Genomic DNA, 24766 nt, shown 5'->3' on the forward strand with positions numbered 1-24766 from the left:
TCTTTCATGAGTTAGAAGAAATTGGTGTTAACCAGTGAGAAAAGTCACAACTTCTCTGGACCTCAGTTTCTTTATCTATAAATGAGGGTCTTGGACTGAAGGAGATGACCTCTAAGGTCATTTCCATCTCTACATCTAGGATCCTGCAATCAGAGGCAGTTTCTTGATTCCAGTGCCAGTCTTTTATTCAGTATTCCCTGTTGTCTCTGACCCTTCCCTCTCTTTGTTAAGATATCATGTTAGCATGCAAACGGTCACTGTATTATGCCAGGGATTTAGGAATACCTGGCGACCCATTTGAATAGTTGCACAGGCTGGAGAAAAAAGTACTTCCTCTTAGCTAAAAGGAGCTTAGCTCTGCCCTCATTCAACACATTTCTTCTTCTTCACCAGGATCCAGTTCATTAGATGTCTCTGAATTCTGTCCAGTTCTGTCTGGTTTTCAGCCCCTTTACTCTGATTCAGCTTTGCTTACTCTTTCTCCTGCTTATCAAGTTCTTCAACCCAGGACTGGTGTCCCAGTTGCATTTTGCTCACACCCTTACTCTCTCCTTCACTAGCCTTCCCTAGAGTAAAGTCAGACATAGGATCTAGAGCTGAAGGGGATTTTAAAAATTATCTGATCTAATGCTTTCACTTTATATGTGAGGAAGCTGAGGTGCAGATAGGTTATGGCACTTGCCCAGGTTATAGAAGTGGTGACCTGAGATTTGAACTCAAGTCCACTCAAGTCCTTTCCTTGCTCTTTCCACTATAGCATGCTGCCCGCTCTCCAAAGCCTAGCTTTAGCTAGGGTTTTTCTATGGTATTTTTTTTTAATCCACTCTGGGTAGAGGACCCAGTTCAAACAAGTAAATCTTGCTTCTGTCTTTCAGTGTAGGAGCTATGAGAAGGAGGGTGGATGTTACAGGTTTGGAGTGATGGACTGCCACAGTGGGCTGAATGTGTGGGTTCAGGTTTTCATGAGTGCAAAGGTTTTTTCACATCCCTTCTATAGGATTGCTTAGTACAATGACTGATTTGATCATGTTAGTTAATTTCTGAATACTGCTAATATAGAAAAGCATTTGCAGATTGTGGAGAGCCTTCTGCTCTAGCACAATCCTTTAAATGGAAAGCTTAGAGAACATATGCACACAATTAAGTCTGATTTACAGTCTGGGTTTACCCATGTTTACTGATTAGTAAATGAGATACTTGCAAACCATGTACAAGTCTCTGTAAATCACTTCTTGAGACACGATATAATCTGCAACTCTTGGACTGGAATATAGGTCTCCTGACTAATGATTTCTAATCTCATATAGATACAACACAAAGCAAACATGTGTGTCATGTCTGACTAAACCACATATCCTGCCAAAAAGACTACCAAAGAAAACTCACTGCCCAGGAGAAACTCATTAACCAATATCTCTGTGAAAATAGCAATGAGGTAGAATAGAAGCTCCCTGAGGGTAGAGACTCTATTTTGTTTCACTTTTTTTGCTTTTTTTCTCTCTTTCTTTGTTTTTTCACCTTCCTTCCTCCCTTTTTCCCTCTCCTTCCTTCTCTCATCCTTCTTTCTCTTCATTTCTTCCTTCCTTCCTTTTTTTTTGTCTTTAGGCATTCACGTCAACAGCATGCCCAGCATATATGTTTTAATGTCTTAATTACTCAGAAACTGAGTCTGAGGTGCAGTAGTTAAATGTCTTATGGTTCCTCCATTGTTGAAGGAAAACTCTTAACTCACTCTCTTGATACCAGTCATCAGGAATTCCCCACCCTCTAGATTGATATCACCAGAAGAGAGAGCACAATATAGCGAACACAGACAATGCTAGCCTTAGAGCCATGAAGACCTGAGTTCATGTTCTCTCTCTGACATGTACTGTGTGACCCTTTGCAAGTCACTTTCTCAGGCAAGTCACTTAACTTGCCTCAATTTCCTCATCTGTATAATAATAGCACCTACTTCCTTGGGTTGTTGTGAGGTGCCAGCCTATGTTAATAGGGAGTTTCCTTATTTGGGGAAGTCAATTTCCTATCCCTATAATCTTCACCACACACTGTGGATAGACAAACTGCAGATGTTTCTTTTTGTACAAAAAATTGATCCTTAATTTTTTTCTCTGAGTGATAATATCAGATATTTACTAGACCATTCATTGATACTGCCTTGCTGTGTGACTCTGGGCAAGTCTCTTAATCACTTTGGGTCTTGGTTCCTTCATCTCTAAAATGAGGGGATAGGACATGATGACTAAGGCCTCTTCCAGCTCTAAAGCTAGATTCCTGTTATACTGTGGCTGTGAAAGTCAACCCAAATAATAATCCAGTTTTCAGAGTTTCTCTCATTTGTTAGAGTTACTCTGGAAAGATAGGAGTCATACAACTGGATCTATTCTGACTTCCTTTAACTCTCAGAATTAACTCTAATTAGTATACTGACAAGGATATTGACAAGCATAGCCCAGTCTAATGACAGCAGCCTAAATCCTAAACTTGAATCCTTGCTGTTGTTTGCTCAAGAGATAAGATACTCCTTCTCCAGGACAGCTAGGTGGTGCAGTGGATAGAGCTCCGGCCTTGGAGTCAGGAGGATCTGAGTTCAAATCTGGCCTCAGACACATAACACTTACTAGCTTGTGACCCTGGGCAAGTCACTTAACCCCATTGCCTAACAACCCCCCCCAAAAAAAAAGATACTCTGCCTCCAGCCCCAACTTAGGGAGCCCCACTCTTCCTTCCAGACAAATGCAGCTCAGGCACCACCATCTGCCGGAAACCTTTCTTGATCCCTCCAGCTGCAAGTGCCCTATCTTGTTTTTCATGACTCTGCATATATTTCTATTTTTTCACTTTATATTTATGCCGCATGTATTGTTATATATACTTTCTCTGATTAGAATGTAGACCTTGCCAATAGGGATTGATTTATCCCTTGTATTTGTATGACTAGCACCTAACACTCTTGACCTTGGACTATTATACCCTGAACCCAATGGCTGCCACTATATTGTTATATAATGTCACTATATAATGTCACTGTAATGACAGAACCCCTTTCCCTATCAGAAAGGAACTATTCTTTTCTTCTTTCTGATGAAAATATATACTACATACAAGTCAGGAGAGGGAGAATAGTTGCAGTCCTCAGAGAAACAGTGTTAAGATAGCCTAATGTGTCAACATCTGACACACATACCTCAGAGTACCAATACTTTATTTAAACCACATAGGGTTGATTGATTTTTCTATTCTATTTCTGGAAGATCTCAAAGGGTAAAGAAAGGCAAACCATTCATTTTCTTAGTAGAATGTTCCTGGGGGACATGGAAGGTATAATTTTTCTTCTCTGTAACCCTAGAATTTTAACACCTTAGTAAGATTTTAAATATTTGTTGAACTGAATTGAAATGCTAAGAAGCCTCTTGCATTAAAGAATCTTCCTTGATGGAAAAACAAACCAACCAACCTTGACTTTATTTAACTGCTTTTTTCTTCCTTTATAGACCAAAAAGTGGGCAGTATCCAACTTATTAAATAACCTGTCATGTATCTGGAAATGATAATCAAGTCATTTCTTAACCTCTAAACTAAGTGACACCAACTCCTTTGACTTCTCATGAGAATTATTCCATTCTTGTAAATAATTTTATTATTCTTTCCATTTTGCCCCACACTTGGTAGACTTTAAAACAAGGACTTGCCCTGTCTTATGAATCACAGAACTATTTCTACACCTTTACATTTTCCACTTAGGTTTAAACATTCCAGTATGATAGTAGTATTTTAAATAGCAACACTCCTTTGCTCATTTGCATTCAGTTTGTGGTTTATTATGACTTCCAGATTTTGTAAATGGGTGGATTATTTTACTGAGGAATGCCTGGGGGTAGGGGGAGATAACATTGTAGGAAGGCTGTAGGGAATAAGAGGATGCAGTTTTTCATCACTAAATCTCTGGGGTCTACTTTAGTGGACCTAGAGAACACAGCTTATTCATGCGTAGGATTAAGTATTCTCAGATCATCTGATTTTATATGAAATTCAGTGTATGAACATAATATAACTTATTTCCCATAAAGTGCATTTCAGGCAAGGCCCATAGACTGGAACTTCCCAAAAGACAATGATTCTTTGTAGTAAAGCACCATCAAAACCGGATGTATTGGATATCCTCCAAAAACATTATGGGTCTGACTCTTTTTCCTTCTGCTAGTGTCAGATAGTGGATAAACAACATGCCTTATGTCAGGTGGTCTTCATCTTTTTTGTGTATTATGGACCCTTTTGGAAGTCTGGTGAAGCCTATAGACTTCTCAGAATAATGCTTTTAAATACGTAAAATAAATTGCATAGGATTATGGGGGAAACCAAAAATTAGTGAAAAAAATATGTATATTTCTTTCCCATCCAAATTCATGGACTCTCTGAAATCTCTCCAGAGATGTAGCAGGGTCTTGCATATCTTAGGTTAAGAATCCTTGCCTTAAACGATGCTGTGGTTAAGAAATATAGACAGCATTGTCTAGGGACAACAGATAAGGAACATCCTTTTTTTAAGTCAAAGAGAAAAATAAAACCACATCATAGGACTCTAGAATGGTGTGGGTCTCTCATTAAACTGTAGCAGCCCAGTTATTTTAATCATTCCCTGAAAGTCCTCAGAGTACTTTCAATAACCTTGAGGTCTTTCCAAACCTCACAATGTTCAGAAACAAACAAGTGGAGTTGACTTATTTTAGAACATGAAAAATGAAGAAAATAAAGAAAATACCATTGAAATAGAATTTTTAAAATAATAAAAGAAGTAGCCAGCAAGTATGCTGCTCAATGAAGAGAAAATGAAAGGAGAGCAAGAAATGAAAAGCATGGACCTGACATATTCTGAATGAGGTGTTCAAAGAGAAAGATATTAAAAGAAGTCTTTGAAAACATTTGAGATATGAAACAAAAGAGTGAAATACTCTAAAATGCATCTGTTTACCTTTAAGCAGGAAGCAGTTATAAAATAAAATTTTAAAAAAGACTCCTTAAAATAATGAAAAGCTGGCTTGTTATGTTGTTGTCTTAACTTACTTGAAATACCACAGGGAGAATTCTGCTGCCTCTATGATTGTTTTGTCCCTGCAAAAAAACTCAGTCTTCATTGTTGACTGCTTCCTACACTACCTTGTATCTGTCAATGATTTCAATAAGAGTGATGTTCTGAGCAGACAGTACATTGAAATCTGTGAACGACTTCCTACAATCTTGAACAATCATCCTATTTGTTCATGATTGGGATATTGTCTGTGAAGACTTAGACAAGATCTATCCTGCTAGTAGGTTGGTATACTTGTTAATTTGTTGGGACTTGGGGAAGTTGCAAGGTAGTGGGAAAGAATGTTTCTACAATATACCCTAATGGAACATAATAAAGGTAAGAGATTTGGTTTTACTCATACAGAGAAAGGCAGGAAGTGCTGGGCTGCAAGACTTGAAAGGTTGCTGATGAAATAAAACTGCTTTCCTTATCCTTTATTACCTCCTTATTCTTAGTGACTCTTAGCAACTGCTTTTCCCAGAGTGAAATGACAATATAAACAGATAACAGCAAGTTAGCCGCCCTGCTTATCAGTCCACAATTTACAACTTCTTTCACCTAACAGGTTGCCACTAATGAATTATAGCAGGCTGATAATTTATAATCCCTTTTAGTAAGGACTTTAGAAGAGGCTGTGTTATGCACAACACTTCATCTTCCCACCCACTCACAGAGTTTTTGTGAGTATCCAATTTATTACATAAATTGCTTTGCAACTTTGAAAGTATTATGTGAATAAATGAAAAAAAAACCTTTTTATTAAGAACTCACTATGTGCTAGGCATTGTGCTAATCAAAAAAGGAAGATAGTCCCTGCCCTTAAGGGGCTTACATTCAAATAGAAGAAGTTAACACATCTATGGGAGTGGTGGCCAGGAAAGGAGTTTGGGGTCTGGGAAGTTACAAAGATTGTAAATTAATATACATATGATACTCTTTTCAGGAGATTGTTGCTGATTATTGTGCCCTGCTAAGAAGTGGGAAGTGGTTTGGGAGCGGGGGAAATATAGAGAGACAGTGTATACATTTGGCATTAGTCAGAGAGTACCAACTATCATCATTATTATTATTCCTCAGTGAATAGCAACCTACATTTACTTTCCTTTTGGACCCATTAGCTCTTTGTAAAGTGATATTTTTTGTTTTGATACATCCCCAGCAATTTATATGTATATTCACTGGTGTTCATTTTTTTTTTCCCAGTGATAGATTTCACTTGGTCTCTTCCTTGACACATGGGAACTGGTGTGTTTCAGGCATGTAAAAAGCCAGAAATCAAGTCCCAGAAAATATGGGCACATGTGAGTACTTGATGGAGCTACTGGGATCACTCACTCTAAACCGCTTCTTTAATAGCAATCTTGGAGTATGCTGTGTGGGGATAGGGCTGGGAAAGAAAAATGAATATCACTTGATTTTCAAATATGATTTAAATTGGAAGGGAACTATTAAACTCAAATTGGATATAGAAAAAAATTCATTTGTTAACAACCTAATAGTCAAATGAATAAAGGATCTATGATTTTGTCAGTGTGGGAGAACTCCTGGTATGAGAATTTTCCTTACCAATGTAGATTTCAACCCATCTATGAATTGGTAGATTATAGTGTCAAAGATTTAAAACTGGAAAGGATGTTATAGGTCATGAGGTGTATAGAGCTTAAGCAATTTATCTAGACTCACACAACTAGTAAATATTAAAGGCAATACTTGAACCCACTTCTTCCTGCCTGTCAGTGTTCTATTATGCCTTTCTAAAAACCTATTAATAATACAATATTTTTCAATGCAAATATTCCTATCTAGTATCTCCAATCCTTCAAGCCAATCTAATCAATAGCTTTCTAGTCAAGACAAAAAGTCTATTTTAAAAACAAGTCAAAATCTCAATACTTTTTTTTCTTCTTCTTCACACTCCAGCTTGAAATGGTCTCAATATCCCTTCAGAATCTGCAGAGAAAATGTAGCATCCACACAAGTGCCCCAAATAGCCAAGAAAATCCCCATCATTTCCTCTCTAGTTACCTGAAGGCCATGTTGTGTGAGGCAGTTCCCAGAGCTCGCCTTCCCATGATGCACAAGGCAAAGGAAAGAGTAACCAAAGGAGAGTCCTCATCACTGTCCAAACGCTGCAAAGGTTGAGAGACAAAAAGGATCATTTTACTTGCAAGTTGAACCTATAATGCAGCAAACTTTACTGAACTAGAAAATTTATTTATATGCACAGAACCATTGAATTTAGAGTTGAGACTTTTGAGATACTTTAGCTCAATCTCCCACAAAATGCAAAAATCTCTACAGCAGCATCCCTGAGAGATGATCACCCAATCTCTGCTTGAATACCTCAAGTGACAGGGATCTCACCACCTTATTATTGAGCCCATTTCATTGTCAGATATGGCTAAAACTTGAAGAGACAGTAAAGGGGGGGTAGTCATTTAAATGGGAAGAAGAAGGTTGTGAAAGTTAATATGGGTGCTCAAATCCTATTGATTCTCACCTTATTGAAGCTCCAAATAAGGACACTTAATCTAAAAATACTCAGTGTATGAAGTGGGTATGAATTTGGTAAAGATTAGTAGGACTCCCCTGAATACTCACATTAATAGTACCTGAAGCAGGGCCTTATAATCATGATCTCCTGATTGGGAAACAGGAACCTTATTTAAGCACAAAAAAATACTGAATTCTCTTTCAGTGCAAAGTCCTCTGCATTAGCTACAATTATGCAATCTACAAATTAATATCATCTTGCAAAGACAGTTTCTGTCAGGATCTTAAATGATTCACGTAAAGGCAGGATATCTTTCACAAGAAAAAGAACTCCTTCAACCAAAGAGCAAAGACATGAGGCTTTCAGTGTGCTGTGTTTACCAGCTGGGATTTCTGAGAAGGCCATCAAGATGACCATTCATAGGCCACAGCTCAGTTGGGAGAAACCACTGTGACCTGTGAGATTGACTAATCTGATGAGAACAAGTTTTGTGATTGCTAATCAAAAAGCATTTGTTACTGAGATGTAGCACTGGCCTTGCTTATCATCATGGGACAAACTGAGCTAGACAAGACCATAAAGATTATATAGTTACTCAGTGGAGGTTATATTATTTCCTCTAATGTTAACATCCATCTATTCTATATTTGTCTTGTAATTTCACACACACACACACACACACACACACACACACACACACACACATACACACATTCGCTCCTCTATTACAATATAAGGTTCTTAAAGGCAAGACGATGTTTTTGCCTTTCTTGGTATCCTCAACACTTAGTATAATGCCTGGCACATAGTAGGAGCCTAATAGATGCTTATTGATTAATTGATAACTTTTCCCTCCCCACATACTTTTATTCTTTGCTGAGGTTGTCCTGAACTTGAAACTACTCAGCTCCTTACCTTCCTTTCTCCCCTACACAAAGCCTTCATTTTTTCAGAAAAAGCACAGTGAAAATGGACTTTCAAGCTCTGCTTTCGTGCTTTTTTCATTTTTAATATATATGGACATTTATATAAACATGTATATATAGTATATATATATATACACACATAAATTCATCTATATATGTAAGTATATGGGGGAGATATGTATATGGGTATACACATATGTATACACACACATATGTACACACATACACACATGACATTTTCCTTGTCTTGTGGCTAAGGGACGTCTTTCTATTCCGGAACTAACCCCAGTATATAAGCAATAGAACCCATAAGAAATAGCTAGTTAGAGTGACTGAGCTGTATCCAACTCTTTATGACCCTGTATGGGGTTTTCTTGGCAAAGATACTGGAGTGGTTTATCATTTGCTTCTTGGGTGGATTAGGCAAACAGATGTTAAGCAACTTGCCCAAAGTCACACAGCTAGTAAGTGTGTGAGGCTGGATTTGAATTCAGGTTTTCCTGCCTCCAGGCCCACCACATTATTCACTGAGCCATCTAGCTGCTTCAGTAATAGTGGCACCAAAGTAGTAAATTAGGTTATAGAATTTGCAGCTCTATGATAAAAAATTATGTGTCATAAATTGTACTAATTGGCAAATCATCCTGAAGATAGATTTCAGCAGGAATACACTTTGGCAGTATGATTTAAAAACAAGAGTTTCAAGGATAAAGCTGATGAAGAGGGCAACCTACAGTGGCCCTAAGATACCTGATCTATGTACAAAGGTGTAGGGGGAGGGGAAGGCTGCTCTATTAATCCTTTCATTGTATTATAACTAATGATTTTTTTTAAAAAAAATTATTTATTTTTAATTTTCAACAATCATTTCCATAAGCTTTGGAGTTTTAAATTTTCTCCCCCTCCCTCCCCACCTCCCTTCCCAAGTTGGCATTCAATCTGATATAGGCTCTACATATACATTCCTATTAAACATATTTTTATGTTAGTGATGTTGTAAAGAAGAATTAGAATCAATAGGGGAAACCACAAGAAAGAAGAAACAAAACAGAAGGGAAAAAAAAGAGCAAATAGTGTGCTTCGATCTGCATTCAAACTCCATAGTTCTTTCTCTGGATGTGGATAGCATTTTCCATTATGAGACTTCTGGAGATGTCTTAGATCCTTGCATTGCTGAGAAGAGCTAAGTCTATCAAAGTTGGTCATCGTACAATGTGGCTATTACTGTGTATGACATTCTCCTGGTTCTGCTCACTTCACTCAGCATTAGTCCATACAAGTCTTTCCAGGTTTTCGTGAAGTCTGCTTGCTCATCATTTATTATAGCACAATAGTATTCCATTATATTCATATCCCAATTGATGGACATCCCCCTCAATTTCCAGTTCTTTGCCACCACAGAAAGAGCTGCTATAAATAATTTTGTACATGTGGGTCCTTTTCCCATTTTTATGATCTCTTTGGGATACAGCCCTAGAAGTGCTATTGCTGAGTCAAAGGGTATGCACATTTTTATAGCTGTTTGGGCATAGTTCCAAATTGTTCTCCAAAATGGTTGGATCAATTTACAACTCCACCAACAATGTATTAGTGTTCCAATTTTCCCACATATTCTCCAACATTTATCATTTTCCTGTTTTGTCGTGTTAGCCAATCTGATAGGTGTGATGTGGTACCTCAGAGTTGTTTTGATTTGCATTTCTCTAATCAATAGTGATTTAGAGCATTTTTTCATATGACTATAGATGGCTTTAATTTCTTCATCAGAGAACTGCCTGTTCATATCCTTTGACCATTTATCAATTGGGGAATGACTTGTATTCTTTTAAATTTGACTTAGTTCTCTATATATTTTAGAAATGAGGCCCTCATCATAGACTTTGGTTGTAAAAATTCTTTCCCAGTTTTCTGCTTCCTTCCTAATCTTGGATGCATTAGCTTTGTTTGTGCAAAAACTTTTCAATTTAATGTAATCAAAATTATCCATTCTGCATCTCATGTTTTCTAACTCTTGTTTGGCCATAAATTCTTCTACTCTCCATAAATCTGACAGTAAACTATTCTTTGCTCTCCCAGTTTGCTTAGTATCAGCCTTTATATCTAAATCATGTACCCATGTTGACTTTATTTTGATATATGGTGTAAGATGTTGATCTATGCTTTAGTTTCTGCCATACTCTTTTCCAGTTTTCCCAGCAGTTTTTGAAAAATAGTGAGCTCTTATCCCAGAAGCTGGGGTCTTTGGGTTTGTCAAATAGTAGATTACTATAGTCATTGACTACTGTGTCTTGCATACCTAAGCTATTCCACTGATCCACCACTCTATTTCTTAGCCAGTAGCAAGTAGTTTTGATGATTGCTGCTTTATAATACAATTTAAGATCTGGAATGGCTAGGCCATCTTCCTTAACATTTCTCTTCATTAGTTCCCTTGATATTCTGGACATTTTGTTCTTCCAAATCTTGTTATTTTTTCTAGCTCTATAAAATAATTTTTGGTAGTTTGATTGTTATGGCACTGAATAAGTAAATTAACTTAGGTGAGAATTGTCATTTTTATTATATTGGCTTGGCCTACCCATGAGCAACTGATGTTTTTCCAATTATTTAGATCTGACTTTATTTGTGTGAAAAGTGTTTTGTAATTGTGTTCATATAGTTCCTGGGTTTGTTTCTATAAGTAGACTCCTAAATATTTTATAATGTCTACAGTAACTTTAAATGGAATTTCTCTTTCTATCTCTTGCTTTGTTGATAATATATAGAAATGCTGATGATTTATGTGGGTTTATTTTATAGCCTGCAACTTTGCTAAAAGTTGTTTATTATTTCAAGTAGTTTTTTACTTGATTCTCTAGGATTTTCTAAGTATATCATCATATCATCTGCAAAGAGTGACAGCTTTGTTTCTTCTTTGCCTATTCTAATACCTTCAATTTATTTTTCTTCTCTTATTGCTAAAGCTAACATTTCTAGTACCATATTGAACAACAGTGGTGATAATGGACATCCTTGTTTCACCCCTGATCTTATTGGAAATGCTTCTAGCTCATCCCCATTACATATAATGCTTGCTTAAAGTTTTACAACTAATGATTTTTTTGAAAATCATTTTTTCACCTAACCTGTGATTTTATTGGAATAGGTCATTCTCAGTGAGGAAATTTCCTTTATTAATGCAGGATGGCACTTACTCTGAAACTTATGGTCTTAGAAAGTCACCTGTAGCAATGAGAAATGAAATGACTTGTCCAGGGTCACACAACCATTGTAAGTCAGAGGGCAGGACTCAAAGTTAAATTTTCCTGACTCTAAGGCTAGCTGTCTATCCACTCTCCTATGTCGTTGTTCAGTCATTTAAGCAATGTCCAACTTTTTGTGAGCCCATTTTGGCGTTTTTCTTGGCAAGGATGCCGGAATGATTTGCCATTTCCTTCTCCAGATCATTTTATAGGTGAGGAAATGAACGCAAACAGGGTTAAATAACTTGCCTAGGGTCACACAGCTAGTACACGTCTGAGACTGGATTTGAACTCAGATCTTCCAGACTCCAGGCTTAGCACTCTGGTGCCACCTAGTGCCCCTTATCCACTATGCTATACCACTTCTCAAAATTATTCAAGTGTTAATCTCTTCTACTTGAATAAAATCAGCCATCTAGAGAAAATGCACTCAGTAAGCCTCTTGCAATTGTGTTCTCTGCCCATAGTGCTGTGAAGCCCGACCTTGCTACACACACATCCCCACATACCTCCCGTCTTTTGTGTGCACAGTACTGAATCCATTCCAGATACACGTTACAGTAGCTTGCTCTGGTTATCCCCTGAAGACATGGAACATAATCGTCATCGATGTTGATGCTGAACATTGCAAGGTCACGTTCGATGTAGTGCCACTTGGCAAAAGGCTGCAGGGACTTAAGGATTGATTCATTTTTGATCCAGGACAGGAGTTTAGGGGAGCTCACCGTAAAGTATATTATACTCTGTAGAGGAAAAGCAAGATTTGAGAGTCTTTCATCCATTATAAAAGTCAAAAAAGCTACACCTGAGAAAGTAAATCAGACTCCAGAGAATAAGAAAATTTTCATATGTCCTCTTAGCCCTGTTTCCTGTTAGATGTACCCTCATAAAACCACTTGTACATTTCTAAAGTGTCCTGTTTTCAGTGGCTGTTGGGATAAGGAAGAAAATCATCAGAAAACAATAGTTAATAGTGCGTAAGTGACTAGAATTGCAAAAACGGATAAGAACAAGTACCCCACTGCTTAATCCTATAACTATCTCTGCCTTTTTAGATGAAGAAAGGGGCATACAGGGCATATGTCTTATACAATAGTATGATCAGAACCATCAAAGGCTTTCATGAATGTTGGGCCATAACCATCTAGGCTAGGTATACTTTTGTTGGGAATTCACTGGAGAGGTGAAAGTGCTTTCTCTCAAGGGCTGGGGGTACCAGCTTCTTCACTGACTACTCTATTGAGCAACTTATAGAATCAAACTGTTTAAGGTAATAATAATAGTTAACATTATACACATCTTTAAGATTTGCAAAAAACAAATATATTTCATTTAATCCTCACAACAACCCTATGAGCTAGATACTATTCCCTTATTTCTATGCATTCTCCTTGAGAGGATAGGCTGTCTTTTTAAATTTTTATTTGTATTACTAGCCTTAGCACAATGCCAGACACAAAATAAGTGCTTGATAAATGTTCTCTGATTCCATCTCCATTTTTTTTCATTGTCTCTTATGGTCTCTGTCTCTTCCATCCCCATTTAATAGATGAGGAAAATGAGACCTAGAGAGTTTAGTTAAGTGACTTGCCTAGGGTCAGAACTATCTGAAGCAGAATTCAAAGTCCAGCTCTCTATCCACTATGCCACCTAAGATGCCTCTGTAATATAACATACTGCACCAGAAAAAAACAAACAAAAACAAAACGGAATAAAAACCTATTCTTAGAAATAAATGAATAAATAAGAAGAAAATAAAACACTTTTCTTAAGAAAAGTATTTATGGATATCAAGATATCTGTGATGGCCTACAAAAAACTGTTGTTTTCCTCTCCATAATCTGATGTGCTAATTTGTTAATACCGTGGCTTTTTATTATCAAGTGGGGAAAAAAATATTTATCATTCTGTTCAAAATCATTGTTTTCTACAAAGCCTCCTTGGAGTTTGTAAATGGCACCATTTTTTCAAAAGGATATCTCTTTGCCCCCAAAAGGAAAAAACGCTTCCATTGGAAATTCAGGTTGGTCACATCCGTGCGTTCACTAACATGTTGAAGGAGACGAGTGAAGGATTTGTTCCCTATGAGTCTCCACATTCCCATCAGAACAGAAAAACCTAAGTGGTGCCTAGTGTTACTTAAGGCTTGATCCTGGTGCCTGAATCATGGTTGTGCATCTCATCTAGACATCATCTGCTGTGCATGGGTGTGTAATCATTGTCCCTGATCTAGCCAAGAAGGATTCATGTACATGGCAGGATCAAATTCTTAATTGGTACCTTTCTGTGACCATTAAAACTACAGGCCCTCCAAACAACAAAAGGAAAGCAGCACATAGAGGCTGCCTTGGACAAAGAAAAGCTCAGGCCCTCAAGATCTGTGGAAGTTAAGTAGGTAATTCATCTTACAATTAATAGTCATTAGTTCCCTCACACCCATTGTGATGATCCCCACCCCAGCAGCCCACTGTTCCTTCCCCCCAACTAGGGAACCCAAGAAGAATGACTACCTTTTCTTGGTTTTGTTTCAGTCTGCTGTGCCCTTCCATGCTGGCCTCGGGCTAAATGAATATAAAATAGTGGACTCAGCCCATCCCGGATGCTAAGGTAATGATGGATTTGAGAAAGCTCCACCCAGTAATGAGGGAAATATTCTAATCCTTCAAGGCTGAAAAAATACCATTATCCTCTTACTTAATGGTAACAGAGACTCCTCTGTTAAATGTTCCTGACAGCCTCAGACTCCAAAATGAGCCCAGGAACATGAAGTCCACAGGGTAGCGCTAGATGGCTCCGTGGATCAGGCATTGGGCCTCGTGTAAAGAAGACTTGAGTTCATATTTGGTCTCAGATATTTACCAAGTCACTTAACTTCTGTTTGCCTCAGTTTCCTTATCCATAAAATGGGGATAATGATAGCATCTACCTTCTAGGATTGTTGTAAGGATCAAATGAGAGAATTTTTGAAAAGTTCTTTTCAAAAAAGGTGACATAAAAGTTAGCTAGCTAGCTAGTAGTAGTGGTACTGGTAGTTTTAATAATATTAGTAGTAACCCTTAAAGTCTTTCCCTCCTAGATTGATTTTTTTTTTGACTAGGTAAAAGAGGTCATTCTTTGCCTCATTCTTATCTAGTCTTAATCACTGAATGGGCATTGCTTCAGACAAACGGAGACCTGGGAAAGAACTTAGCTTAAAAAGGCCAAGATCTCCCACTGCATCCCGGGCCATCTCCAGTCATTCTGATCTATATCTTGCCATTGGACCCAGATGGCTCCAGAGGAGAGGGTGAAGCTGGTGATCTTGCCCAGCCCTCCCTCACTTAAATCCAAGCCACTTGCAAGTCATGACATCACCTTCCCGATGTCATGGTCCTCTTAGAGAACGAAGGACAAACAACAACAGTAGTAATAGTAGTGGTGGCAGTGGTGATGGTGGTAGTAGTAGTAGTGGTGATAGTGGTGGAGGTGGTGGTAGTAGTAGTAGTAGTAGTAGTAGTAGTAGTAGTAGTAGTAGTAGTAGTAATACTAGTAGTAGCAATTGCAGTAGTAATGGTGGTAGGTACTCTCAAAAACTGGACTTCTGATTTCATCCCTGAAGGGAGCCATGGGTGAGGAACTTCCTTTATCAATTCAGTGTACAGTCTTAGCGTAGCTTAGGGCACTAAGAAATCAACACAGTTAGCAGGAGTCATAAGATGAGCTTGAACCTAGGTCTTCCTGACTCCAAGTCCAACTTTCTATATACTTGCCCCACTGCCTCACAGTGCTACCTACTAAGCACATATTGATGAATGAAGTCAATTGTCTCACTTTAAAATTATTATTGCATTTGATCCTCACAACAACCCCCAAAAGCAGGTGCTATTAATGTACAGATGAGGAAATTGAGGCAAGTTAAGTGACTTGCCCAGGGTCACACAGCTAGTAAGTGTCTGAGACTGGATTTGAACTCAGGTCTTCATGATTCCAGGCCCAGTGCTGTATCCATTGCACCACCAAGCTGCTTAAAAAAATAAAAAGAAAAGAAGCAATCTTATCTCTCTCGGAGTTTAAGTACAGCAAAGTTTTGCCTCCAAATATCCACATCAAGTTCACCACATAAGAAAAACAGAAAAACAAGGAAATATGGCTTATTAATTCACCATTATAGTTATTTTCAGTAGATACCTGGAGTTACTTAAAAATAGATATCACTCAGGTTAGCAAGGATTTGGAACTGTGAGAGCTAAAAGTTCTTGTCATTTGCTCTGTAACCTATCTCTCTTTGCCTTAGCTTTCCTAGATGGATAAAGGAGATTATGATATCAACATCTCTCATAGGTTTGTAGGACAAGACCACCTGAAACTGATTATAAGCCACATAACACATTTTTCATCCTGATTTCTTAGGACTGATGATATCATGGATGATTGCAGCATGTAAAATTCTTCAGGACGCATCAAAATGAGAGACTCAAAAGGACTAAATAAAACTGATAAATAAACATGCAGTATCAGTGAGCAAGATTTAAACAAACAAACAAACAAACAAAAAGATGGTGTATATCCTGAAGCCCTTTGGAGACAGCAGTCCCTCTCAAGTCACTTAAAAATATCTGGCCACTAATATCACAGATCTCCTTGAATTGTCATTTAAAGAGTTGATCAGTATTTTAATATAGAGTAATTCTAGGGAGATGGATAAAGACAGACAGACAGATGGTACAACATGCTCACAGGTGTGATATATTTTTCATTCCTCAACCTGCAAAACAACAGATAAACACATTTTCTCTTTGAAAAGACTGCAAAACAGGGCACTCAGAGACAGCTGATTTCTTAAATACTAAGAGGTATTTAAACAGGAATAAACTGAGGAGAGATAGAGGTGGCACAGGGGAAAATCTCAAGTCGTCAGGAAGGAAATTATTTCAAATATATGCAGAGAGGCTGGGGGAACTGACCCACTTTATTAGGAGAGAACAAAAAAAGTCCTTTTGTGTAAAGGAATTATTGGGGGCTCTTTTCTTCCTTCTCAGCTTCCCTGTCCAAAAAAAAAAAAAGGAAAGAAAGAAAGAAAGAAAGAAAGAAAGAAAGAAAGAAAGAAAGAAAGAAAGAAAGAAAGAAAGAAAGAAAGAAAGAAAGAAAGAAAGAAAGAAAGAAAGAAAGAAAAGAAAGAAGAAAGAAAGAAAAGAAAGAAAGAAAGAAAGAAAGAAAGAAAAGAAATTTTTTTCTCCCTGAAAAGAATTGGTTCCTCCATTTTTAGTAGCTATTTAATTATTCTGAGATTCTGCATTGCTAGCTTAAAAGTGAAGTGCATCCTAGCATTACCTGCCCCCCTCACTCCTGCCACCCCTGACATCCCACCCAAAAAAAAGATATTGCTAAATGCCATTTTAGCAATTGCCTACTGAAAGTGGTTGTTTTGAATCATAGAATGTAAGATCTGGAAAGAAGCTGAAGGATCACAAGGCCTGGACCATGGGAGATATTTAGTAAATGTTTGTGGTTGATTAATCGCTTACTCCGACTTTCTCATTTGACAAATGAAGAAATTGAGAGTCAGAGTTTATATGTAATTTGCTCAAGGTCACAGAGCTAGACAATGACACAGCTCTAGGAACCAAGGGTACCATACTTCCTACTGTAATTAAGTGATAAACTAGCATTTAATATAAGTGATTTCTATAGGGATAGAAAGATTCTTTTTCTCTTTTAGATTAACTCGTTCTAAATTGAGAAATATTTTGAGGGGTACTGTTGTACCTCATTTGCATACATATATTAACACATATTGATACATATACATATATGCAAATAATTATGATGACATAATAGAAATATATTTACTATGTAGCATCAAATATGATAAATGTTTTAAATTTAAATTAAATTAAATTAAGTTTTTATTATCTCTCTCTCTCTCTGTCACTGTCTCTCTGTCTCTCTCTCTCTCTTGGAAGCTCCTGAGTTTCTTCTACGTGAGAAATTTGCATTAGTCAAGCATTATACACACACACACACATACACACACACACACACACACACACACACACACATACACACATACACAGAGAATTATGATGGCAGATAATATATAACATTAAAAATATATACATATTTATGTACACATACACATACACACTAAGCAGCTTGGCGCTTAGTGGCACAGTGGATAAGAAAGAGAACTGGGCTTGGAGTCAGGAAGACCTGAGTTCAAATCCAGTCTTAGGCACTTAGTAGCTGTGTGACCCTAAGCAAGTCACTGAAATCCATTTGCCTCAGTTTCCTCATCAGAAAAATGAGCTGGAGGGGTAGCTAGGTGGCGCAGTGGATAGAGCACCAGCCCTGAGGTCAGGAGGACCTGAGTTCAAATCTGCCTCAGACCAAACACTTGACACTTACTAGCTGTGTGACCCTGGGAAAGTCACTTAACCCCAGTTGCCTGAAAAGAAAAGAAAGAAAAAAAGAAAAATGAGCTGGAGAAGGAAATGGAAAATCACTCCATGAAAACCCCAAATGGGGTCATGAAGTCATACGTGACTGAATGGCTGAACTATATATCTATAACTATAACTATGTGTGTGTGTGTGTGTGTGTATTTAAAATCAAAATCATTATTCTTTAGAATCTTTAGAAGCAGGTCCTAGCCTCTTCCATATGAGGAATTTGCATCAGCCAAGCTTTTCTCCATTTTACACAAACACACACACACCACACACACCACACACACACACACACACACACACACACACACACACACACACCCTTATATCTCCCTTCAGGGGTAAAATCACAAGTCTAGTTTTAAAAACTACCTATTTCAACTGTTGCTGCTGCTTCTTTTAGTACTACAATTAGCTAGCTAGCAATTATATAACACCTTAAATTACAAAGTGTTTTACAAATATTATCTCATTTTATCTACATCTCCATTTCTCCTTCCCTCTTTCCTTCTCTATCTCTTTCTCTCCCTCTCTTTTTCTTTCCCTTCCCTTCCCTTCCCTTCCTTTCCCTTCCCTTCCCTTCCCTTCCCTTCCCTTCCCTTCCCTTCCCTTCCCTTCCCTTCCCTTTCCTTTCCTCCCTCCCTCCGTTCCTTCTTTCCTTCCTTCCTTCCTTCCTCCTTTGCCTTCCTCATACTCTTAGTCTGTGTGAGTCTTAGCAACTAGCTTAATTTTTGCCTGTAATACCTCCTGTACTCCTTTCTATACCTTTAAAAAGAGTTCAATGGGCTCCTCTTTTTTTTCCTTTTTGGATTTACCATTGCTATCTCCCAACCTTTCCCCACCCCCAATGAAAAATGGAATGATAAAAAAAATATAACAATTAAGCATCATCAAGAAAATAAATGCATACAGCAGCCATATCTAAAAATGTACGTTGCTGCATCTTCTTTTAGAAGGTAACATGCATTGTCATAGGTTGTTGAGAGATGTAGTTCATTAGCTAGCAGTAACTGAATTCAGACATTTCAAGTCAAGATATTTGTCCTTTTTTGATCAATGCTATATTTGGCACCCTGCCCTTTTGCATTCATTTTTTTCTGTGTGACTCAGTTTCTCCATCTATAAAATGCAAATACTAGCACCTACCTTCCAAGGCTGTTGTGAAGATCAAATGAGATCATAATTGTAAAGTACTTTGCAAACCTTAAATACTTCATAACTGCCAGCTATTACTATTATTATTATTTATGATGTCAAGGGCAGGGGCTTTATTAAATCACCCCAAACTATACCCAACCCCAGTGGAGTTAAACTCAAATAGAAGCAGGGGCACTAAATTACATATAAGGATGTCTGCTGGCTACATATTGACTTAACACACATGTGTATATATTTCTTTTTATATTAACTTATTTATTTCGTTAAATATTTCCCAAGTACATTTTATCCTCAGAAATATCATGGGTCCACATGTTGACACCCCTGTCTTGTCCCATAGTCACTTTCTATGACCTTAACTTCTTCTTCAGGAAACATTTTTTTCCAAGATAACTGTAATCACATCTCCTTTCCCCTATTCCACTTTTATACATTTTGACACTTTTCCTCCAAGAGAAATATTCCAAAACATCACACATTTTCTATACCTTTCTTAAATTTGTAACTTACAGCTCTTAATGCCCCAGGCTACTTTCTAAGACTGTAATTTATAGATGAGTTGCTGATCTGTATGGAGGCAGAAGTCGGAAATTCTTTACACTTGGAATTCTCTACACTGATAGACTCATAGTTTTAGACCAAAACAAACAAACAAATAAACAAAAAAAACCCCAATCAATCCTATGGCTCAAAATATCAGCTTGAGATTCACAGGAACTGGTTCAATCTTGAAGGTTTCCCGATGATAACTCAATAATAATTTGTGCCCCCACTTAAAGTTTACTCTGTGAACATCCTAATTTATCTCACATTGTTGCCGAAAAGGTGTCTCAGCTTCCAGAAAATGCAAAGGGATCCATACCCATGCCCATAAATGGTCAGTAACACTCCCCCTTTGCAGTAGATGTCCACCTTTCCAAATAAACTATACAATTCTTTATGCTTAGAGTAATGCCTTGGCTCCTGTATTGAACAAGAGATTACTAAAGGTTTCTAGAAAGTCAAGTAATACCCCTATGTGCTGGTAGATCTCCACTTCCTCATGGGGCACATGCTATCTTTGCTATAGAAGGTAGAACTATCCTTAATGGGAACCCCCAGAAGATAAAAGAACTTTGGGGCTGCTAGGGAGTTGAGTTCCCCCAATTTCAGCATGCCAACTTTCCCCCAAAGACCTGCACAGTCCATGTGACTTGTAAAATTGTCCCAGAAGAGGCCCCAACAAAGGACAAATTCCACATTTGCTCCTCTAGATCTGTCTTTCTGTCTCTTGATTGAAACCTTCCCTAGTCACTGTTTCATCTGTGTACTGCTTTAATTACCATACCACTGGTGCTCTGGTACTCTTCTGAGTTTCTGCATTATTAGGTCTCCCTCCAGGTCCATCTGTGTGTGTATGTATGAATTGAGTCATGAATTTGAGTCAGGACTAGAACAAACGGCCTCATTGGTGGACCAACGAGGACTCAGGGAAAAGGATATTTCACACCCTGTCTAGGAGATTCTTACCTCATTCAGAAAGTAAACAAGTGATTATGGTCTTACCCACATCAGATTGACTGCTGTTTTAGACAGATATATGTAAAGGGACATTGAGAAGAAATGTCCTACTAACTGGAACAAGAATGAAGGCAGCACAAACTGCCTATTATTTTTGTTTGTTTAATGAACAGTATTTGGAAATAGGGAGTTTCTCTGGTGAAACCTATTAATGAACTTACTGTATTCAAAGATTTTGGATTCCTCTAAGGTCTTTGCAAATGCATTTTCAATCCAAGGTAGGGCAATCACCACATTATATAAATGCTCATGCTGCATATAATAGTATAGATGTTGAGATGTTGGTAACATTTCAAGGTCTTATCTACTTTCATCATTATTATCACTGGCAACCATTGATGATATTTTTTGGACACCAAAGGAAAGGTCCAAATGAGAAATGGCTGATCCATCCACAGCAGAACTGGGAATAGAATCTAGCTCTCTGGATTTCTAGTCCAGTGCTCTAAACCCTAAACTCAATCATAAAACCCTTCTTAACTGTCCACTTGTGAAAAGAATCGATACCTTGATGTAATATCTAATGAGGATCCTTCGGAGATCAAAGACCTGTAGCATAGTGGCTGCATTATTGTCAATGATGTTGTATCCTTCCAGGATGTACTGAGTTCGAGTGATTTCCCAAGTCAGCCAACGTAGGTTGAAAGCTGCATTGCAGGACAACAGATGGGGCAGGTGACCTGGTTTACAGCAGCAGCAGCTACGATCATCCTCATCACCTTCCATGATTGCCTCCACCTCTCTCTGCTGGCAGTATGTCCCTGAGGGATTTCCAAAAGCAAATCAGGATGAAGGTTACCAAAGGAATTAATATAGAATTGACTGCAAGTTTCTATATGTAAAAATAATGATAAGCAATGTGGCATAGTAGAAACCTGTTGGGCCTTGGATAGTGGGGCCTGGGTTTAAAATCCTTCTCTCACATTTAATAGCTTTGAGCATAGGCAAGTCACTTAGTCTGTTTAATTTTCACTTTCTTCATCTACAAAATGGAGATAATGTTTGTACTACCTATCTCACTAGGCTGATATGGAGGACAATGCTTTGTAAGCCTGAACACACTATATAAATATGAGTCATTCTTAAGAGGAGAGAAAACTGTATTGATAGAAAGGAGACATAGGTTCTTTTGTCGACTTTTCAAACAACTCTTTTGATGAAACAGAATAAGTCACTTTTCTCTGTTAAAGTGGGAGGATATTACTAGCTCACAGGGATATTGTGGGGAATTAGTATTTTAAAGCCAAGGTGTGTACAGTCTGTGAGGGAAAAGAAAATAGGCAAGCTAAGGAACTTTTCCAGAAATTTAAGAAGGGTCTGAGAGGAGCAGAGTGGCACACAGGGAATTGTAAGAGGTCCCATGAGAAAGTGGGGAAGGGAGATGTCTAATATACAGAGAGGCTAGTTTTGGGTGGTCCAGAATTTAACCTCATACCCCCTCAAGAGAAGCAATGTGATGGAGATGATGAGTGCCTAAACAAGAGTGACCTCCGAGAATGCAAATGTCAGCTGTAAAAAGGCCAGGAATGACTGGTAAGGGCAAGAGGAGTAGACCATGCCTTTGAGAGATTTCATAGTGAAAGAAAGCAGAGAATTAAGAGTGGGAAAACGGACAGCAAAATCAAGGGAAGGCTTTTTTTTTTTTTTTTGCTTTTTGGTGAGGCATTCTGGATTAAGTGACTTGCCCAGGGTCACACAGCTAGTGAGTGTTATGTGTCTGAGGTCAAATTTGAACTCAGGTCCTCCTGACTCCAGGGCCGGTGCTCTATCCACTGCATCACCTAGATACCCCAAGGTTTTTCTTTCAAGATAGAGTAGACCTATGTATGTTTGAAGCAACTAGGTGGTACAGTACATAGAGTGTTGGACTTTGAGTATGGAAGACATGAGTTCAAATCCTCCCTTAGGTACTTACTGTATGACCCTAAGAAATTCATTTAACCTGCCTGCCTTCATTTCCTTATCTGCAAAATGGGAATAATAACAGTACCTACCTTGCAGGGTTGTTGTGGGGATAAAATGAAATAATATATGTAAAGAATTTGCAAACCTTAAAGTGCTCTATAAATAATTGCTGACTAAGGTCCCTAAAGTGGTTAGAGGAGATGGTATCTGGAGCACAGTTGGAGTAAAAGAGGAAGAATATGCAAAGAGGATTCATAGAGCACAGATTGGGAGCTAGAAAGAACCCTAGAGCACAATGATTCCAGTTGCCTCATTTTACAGATAAAGAAACTGAGAAGCAGAGAAATGAAGTGACTTTCCCAGGGTCAGACTGCCAGTAAGTGTCTGCCATGGGACTAGAACCTGATTCTTTCTGATTTCAAGTCTATTGCCCTATCCATCACACCACCCTACCTCAATGCTGATGATGACTTTTCTACAAAGTCAAAGGGAAAGTTTTGCAATGATGTGTAGTGGGATGTTTGTTGAATTGAATGCAATTGAATTATGGAATTATTGAGATACTCTACCAAGGTGAAAATGACCCCTGAAATACAAAGAGCCAAAGGAGCTTCATTCCAATCCCAGCTCTGCTGCTTTAATTCAGAAAGTCTGAGAGAGCTGACATGAGGAAAGCTTGGGAGTATATAAGAGCACACTTGAGAGAAAGGAGTTGTGCTCTTAAGTCACTTAGTGTAGTATGGATCTACAGGAAGGCACTCGACAAGTTCAAAGCATGATTTGGGGTTTAAAACGAATGACATGGATTGGACACTATCCATGTCTGAGACACCCTATATAGAATAGGGAATGACATATTGCACATTCCCCTAACATTTTAAAGAGAATAAGTGGATTGGAAAGGAGATGAAATCCATCCGAAGAATAAAGCAAAGATGCCCATCTAGCTCACTGTGGTAGGGCTCAGCAACACACCTTTCTAGGAAACATGCAGCAGAATTAGGGTGTTGCCCTACACTACATATGCAGGCAATTAGGGGAAGGTAATGTATGAGTTCAGTTCCCATAGAACACATACATAAAAGATATTTAGACACCAGGGCAAAAAAAGATCGTAAGTTTATAATGCTAACAAGATACAAAACCTAGGACATAAATGAAGGAAAACTACTGATAATAAATCAAAGGATCTAGAGATAGAAGGGACCCTTAGATATGGGTGTGTGTACACACACACACACACACACATATGTGTAATATATTTTATATATGTGCATTTATCTATATATAGACATTTGTACTTGTGTGTTTACATATGTATATATGTGCATATAAATATGTGTTATATATTTATATCTATCTGTCTTTCTCAACTGCCTCATTTTCAAGGTAAAGAAACTGTTGTCCATGGAAGTTATATGACTTGTCCAAGATTACCAAGTTGTTAACAGCCAGGATTTAAACCTAATCCTTCTGCCTTCAAATCTAATGCTCTTCATTGTGCAGAGAAAGAGGGAAATTGAATAACTATACTATGTATAACTGAGGGCAGAACTCAAAGACCATTTTTTTTCAATCATCTTTACTCCAGGCCCTAGTGTTCTGGGACTTAGCTAGACCATTTACCTATGCATTTCAAATGTCTGCTACCTGGATTACAGAAAACTGGGCTACTATATTTTTGTCTGGGTATGCAGAAAATAAGGTGGTTCCAAGTTGGGCAGCTTCTATCTCTATGGTCAGATGGGATGCTTTACTGTAAGCCTGAAGATATCCAAAGAACCAAAGAAAGGGTTCTAATAAGGGGGGGGGGGTACTCTGTCTATGCAACATTTATAGAAAAACAGGGATGAGTCCCACAGAATGGGTTGCTCTCTGTATCAGATAACAAAGCCATAAAGTTCAGTTGTTTCAGTCATGTCCAACTCTCTATGACCCCCTTTGGGGTTTTCTTGGCAAAGATGCTGGAATGGTTTGCCATTTCC

General features: G+C 38.0%; 1 protein-coding gene across 1 annotated transcript in view; it reads right to left on the reverse strand.

The window, feature by feature from the left end:
* PCNX2 (pecanex 2) overlaps nucleotides 1–24766 on the reverse strand; it is a 363956-nt gene that overhangs the window by 28821 nt on the left and 310369 nt on the right. Inside the window, 3 exon segments of the mRNA XM_021000480.2 lie at nucleotides 7097–7200; nucleotides 12243–12476; nucleotides 21384–21637. Coding sequence (XP_020856139.2) covers nucleotides 7097–7200; nucleotides 12243–12476; nucleotides 21384–21637 — 592 coding nt within the window.

This window comes from Phascolarctos cinereus, unplaced genomic scaffold, assembly GCF_003287225.1.
Source record: "Phascolarctos cinereus isolate Bilbo 61053 unplaced genomic scaffold, phaCin_HiC Scaffold_5;HRSCAF=322, whole genome shotgun sequence".
In the NCBI taxonomy this organism is placed as follows: Eukaryota; Metazoa; Chordata; class Mammalia; order Diprotodontia; family Phascolarctidae; genus Phascolarctos; species Phascolarctos cinereus.